The 5,418-nt window shown below is 37.8% G+C and overlaps 1 protein-coding gene across 1 annotated transcript; it reads right to left on the bottom strand.

Moving 5' to 3' along the window:
• Nucleotides 1–2,614: 2,614 nt before the first annotated feature.
• LOC132611809 (uncharacterized) lies at nt 2,615–3,487 on the bottom strand. The gene has a single exon (XM_060326179.1). The coding sequence runs from the start codon at nt 3,485–3,487 to the stop codon at nt 2,615–2,617; it is 873 nt and encodes a 290-aa protein (XP_060182162.1).
• Nucleotides 3,488–5,418: the final 1,931 nt, after the last annotated feature.

The raw sequence follows: 5,418 nt of genomic DNA, 5'->3' as shown, positions 1-5,418 counted from the left end.
CATAATTTGGCAAAAAGGGCCTTAGACACATCATCTAGAGATCTGAATCCTAATCCTCCTTCTTCTTTTAGTAAACAAACCTTGTCCCAAGAGGACCAATGCCTGCTTTTACCTTCTTCCTTAGTACTCCAGTAAAACCATGCAAAGATTTTATGAAGCTTATTAATGGTATATTTTGTGGGAAATACAGCTGACAGCATGTATATTGGAATACTCTGAAGCACACTATTGATAAGAACTGCTTTTCTACCAAAAGAGAGCAATTTTCCTTTCCAATTATACAGCTTGTTTTTCACCTTCTTGATAATGTCATTGTAATATACCTTTTTCCTCCTTGAATGAAATATAGGGCATCCCAAGTATTTTAATGGAAATTGATCCCTTTTAAAGCCTGTAATCTGCTCCACCTGCTGAGACAGTGCACCAGAAATCTTGTGATGCATATAAAAGGTACTCTTGCCTTTATTGATCAGCTGACCTGAAATTGCCTCATAATCCTGCAGTATCTTCATAATTCTTTTCAATGACTCCCCTTCTGCGGATTCAAATATTATAGTATCATCTGTATAAGCCAGATGATTGATATTTTGACTCCATTTAGGCATGTCGTAGCCCACATACTCAGCATTGTCAAATTCTGCATTTAGAGCTCTTGATAACACCTCTGTTGATAAGATGAACATTGCAGGTGAAAGTGGATCACCTTGTTTGACACCCCTGGTTGAATGGAAAAATCCTTTGGCCTGACCATTGAAAATGATGGAATACCAGTTATTTGCAATCAACCTCCAAATCATGTCAATGAATTGACTAGAAAATCCCATTCTACTGAGTACCTTTATCAAATATGACCAAGATACTCTATCATAGGCTTTTGCCATGTCCAATTTGCTCACTACATTTGCTGGTTTGCCCCTTTTTCTGATGTCTGTCACTATTTCTTGTGCCAATAGCACATTCTCAATAATGCTTCTCCCTTGTACAATACTTGCTTGATTAATAGATATCAACTGAGGTAGCACAGCTTCCAATCTATCATGAACCACTATTGACATCACTTTGTTAATAAAATTACTTAAACTTATAGGCCTTAAGTCTGAGTAACTTTGAACCAACTCCTTCTTTGGTAGTAGAACAAGATTTGTGTGAGTAACTGACTTTGGAAAAGTATAACCCTAAAAGAAAGACACCACCATCTTGTATACATCTAAGCTAATAATGTCCCAACATGTCTGATAGAAAATTCCAGGAAAACCATCAGGTCCACTAGCACTTGATCCACTAAGGTTGAAAACAACTTTTTTGACTTCATCAACATTAGGCATTTGACACAGTAGATCATTTTTATTTTGATCAATCAAAACAGGAATTAGTGACATCAAATTTTCATCTCCAATTAACTCTTCTTGTGAAAATTGTTGAGAGTAAAAGTGCACAGCCTCATCTGCCATTTGGTCATCATCCTCAATCCACGAACCATCTGAATTTTGAATTCTTTTGATTTGCAGTTTCTTTCTTCTTCCCTTTACAAGATTATGGAAAAATCTAGTATTTTTGTCTCCATCTACAAAACAATCCAGGCCTGATTTTTGTCTCCAGTACTCTTCTTCATAATGCAAATATCTCTTAGTCTCAGCCTGAGCTTTCTGCAAAACCATTCTATTTACTTGGCTTGGATTTTTTTCAAACAACTGTTCCTTTAATCTCACTATTTCCTCCCTTATGATCAGATGCTTAAATATATCACCAAACACTTCCCTGCTCCATTTGGATAACACTCTTTTCAGCTTTTTCATCTTGCTTTTGAAGTTTATGAAAGGATTCTCATGCTCCCAAGTGGACCAATTCAGCCTGACCGTATCCAGGAAAGATGCATGTTCTATCCAAAATGATAGAAATTTAAAAGGTCTGACCTGGTTCTGATGCTTATCACCATAGGTACATAGAAGTGGAGCATGATCTGATCCAGTTCTTGCAAGATGTTCCACTTCAATATTTCCAAAGTTGTCCAGAAGTAGTGAATTCACCAACATCCTATCCGATCTCTCAAAAATACGTGCTTCATATGCTCTTCCATTCAACTAAGTGAAGGGACTACCTTTAAAGTTTACCTCTTCAAGATCACAGGAGTTTATGCAAAAAGCAAAGTCTTCTATGTCCTGAGGTTGAATAGGATTACCCCCTATCTTTTCTTCATCATTCAAAACCACATTGAAGTCTCCTCCTATTAACTAGGAACAAGATAAGGTATTGGAAAGATGATAGATATCCTCCCACAACTCTAGCCTTTCAGAAGCACTACATTTAGCATATACTAAAATAGTAATAAGATGTTGATTCAAATCTTGTAAAAACAGCTTCAAAGTAATCTGATGAGGGGAATCCATCAGAACTTCTACATCTAAATTATCAGCCACAAAGTACCAGATTTTACCATTACAGTTGGCATTAGCTAAGCACATGCCCAACCTCCTCCTATAATGGTTTATTGTCCTGATATGTTGAAATGGTTCCATGAGAGCAATCAAAAAGAATTTGTGATGTTTGTTTAACATTTGTAACCTATGAAAGGCTTTTTGTGTCTTCACTGACCTAATGTTCCAAATGAATGACTTTAACATGATTTAACATTAGATTTAGTAGCAGTTCTCTTTGGTACCACCCTGAGTGGAATTTGCTTGTCAATAGCATTCTTCTTGCCTTTCTTCTGACCCTTATTGTTAGACTTGCTATTAGGAGATATATCAGCCTGTTTAAGAATGTTTTCCTTATTTTGCTTAATATTCTCCTCATTGTCTTCTTTATGGAGTTCTCTGACATCCTCCTCTATTTCCAAGACATCTATATTATGAGAGATCAGGTCATGTAGTTCTTTGACTGGGGAAGACTTTCTACAAAATGTCACCTGTTGATACTTAGTATGTGAAATCACCATTGCCTTTTCTGAGGAAGAATGATCTGGTGGATCTGCATCTTGCTCCACATACATCTGCTCCTTCATCTTGTCACTTGTGGTATCTACTACTGTTTCCTCTATTGATTGCACGTTTTCCTGCACTTTTCCTTCTCTTTGCACAGGATTATGAATTATCACTGAGGCAGAACCCTCTGTAGCCTCTTTTACTCCATCTAATCTTGTATCATCAACACCCACATGTTTATCATGATCTGGATGAACATCTTGTTTTTGCACCTCCTTTTTGTCTAGAATCTCTACTTGCCTCAAACTTGTTCCCTTTTCTGCTGTATTGGTGCCACTATGATATGATTCTTCCACACTGTCCTTTTTACTATAGTGTTCATCAGTATTACCTTGTTCTCCATCTTCCTGTTGCCTTTCTCCTGTATTCAATTCCTTTTCCTTCACCTTATCAGCCCATGAGCTATGAATTTTTTTTTCCTGAGTAATGTCTAGCATAACTTCCTGATCAATATGCTGACCTTGTGTGGAAACTTGAGTAGTGTTATCCACATTTGTTTGTTCCATATCTGCATTATTCAGCGTAGTCTCCACCTGATTACTTTGACCATCCTTGTTGCCATTTGCATTAGAATTCTCCCCCTCAGCTGTGGATGTACTGTACTTGGTATCTCACCTTCCTCCACAGTGTTTAAAACATCAAATTTGTTTTGCACCATCACTTGTACTTCTGAATCAGCATTATTCTTTACATCAGCATTCTCAACTTTGCTTTCATTCACCTTATCAGAAGTGTTAGGTTTTGGGACAAACTTCACCATATGATAATTTTTGCCATGATACCATCTATGTGCCTCATGTTTGCCTTTATCCTGAACAGTTTGTGCCTCTTGATTTCCTGTATCCTTCACCCCTTTATCTGAGCCTGTAACCTCAACATCTGCTGTTTTCTTCAATTTAGGATGAAGGATTCTACACTCATCTCTATAATGGCCATGAATCTTACATTCAGTACAATATTTTGGTAAGAAATCATATTGAATTTTGACTTTCATCTTCCTAATGTCCTTTGTATCCTCATCCTCTATTTCCAACATCAGAAACTGAGGTAATTCAGCAAGAAGATCAACTTGGACCTTGACTCTAGCATAACTAGGTCGAGTCTTGTTTATGGTTGCCAAGTCCAACTGTAAAGGCTTTCCAACAGCAGAAGCCATAGTAAACAAAGATTCTTTGACAAAGAAAGTAGGTAATAAGTTTGGAAAAGAAATCCACGGCATTGCCTGAGACGTTTCTTTATCCACTTTGAACTTATAATCATAAATAAGGGGCCGCATCTGATAAGTAAAACCATCTTTAGCCTTTAAATAATATGCTCCTTTGGACATAAGATTGATAAAATCTTCCATCAGTGAGCATCTGATCAATACATGTCTTGGCCTAAATAAACCAACCTTACAGTCCCCTTTTAAACCACATTGTGATGGTATAATGTTGCGTAGTTCTTCCCACTCAGGCCATCCATGAGAAAATTTGCCTATTACTGCATGTTGAAGGTCTTCCAATATCTCCATTCTTTTGATTTCAGCCTCGGTCCACTTCACCATTGGAATACCATCAATATACGTTAGATTCTTCCTAGGTATAGGCTCACATTGCTGCTTTATTGCTATACAGACTTCCTCTCTACCCATTAATGTATTGGCAAAGCTTTTTGAATAAGTAGGGTATGTAGAAGGGTTTATGTTAGGGTTTGAAGAATTAGGGTTTGGACGAGATGAAGATGAAGGGGGTAGGTTGGATTGAGGTAGAGGTGGAAATATGATTGAGGAGGTTAGAGGGAGCGGCTGATCGGCCGCCGCCGCCGACTGATTAGTGGCCAGAATGGCCATGTTACGGCTAAGTTAGGGTTTGTAGTATTAGGGTTTGCATGAACTTTGAGGAGAGAGAAGAGAGCCAGCCAGAATTTTTCTTCTCTTTCAATTGTTCCTTATAGGATTTTGCTTGGTGGTTATGGTTGCTTGGATGAATTTATGGGTTTGAGAATGTGGAATTCGAGTGGGTGAAGGTGGATGATAGTATGTGATGGTGGGATGGTCTGTGGTGGTCATGGGTTTAATGGAGGGAATGGAACAGATGAAAGAAAACGGGCAGGTGAAAGGTTTAAAAACCCTCTGTTCGCGTTTTTTTTTTAAATAATACGGGCCGTATATCATTATACGGTCCGTGTAACATCAATTTTATTCACTATCCCATGTTTGAGCACATCCTAATTACACGATCATTTATACAACCCATATAATGTTATACGGTCGGTGAAAATGATCGTATATGGAGGATGTCTTCAAACAGTGTTCTGCCTGATTTCCTTACCTTCCACGACTGGATTGTACGGTCCGTATAATATTATACGGTCCGTATAAGTCCAGTTTCTTCCAGGCTTCAGTGATTTTTCTGCAACTTTTTTTTTTCTTGTTACCTGCACCAAAACAAACGTT

Source organism: Lycium barbarum, chromosome 1, assembly GCF_019175385.1.
Source record: "Lycium barbarum isolate Lr01 chromosome 1, ASM1917538v2, whole genome shotgun sequence".
Classification (NCBI taxonomy): domain Eukaryota; kingdom Viridiplantae; phylum Streptophyta; class Magnoliopsida; order Solanales; family Solanaceae; genus Lycium; species Lycium barbarum.
Note: the sequence above shows the minus strand (reverse complement) of the source record. Positions and strands in the feature narration are given on the sequence as shown.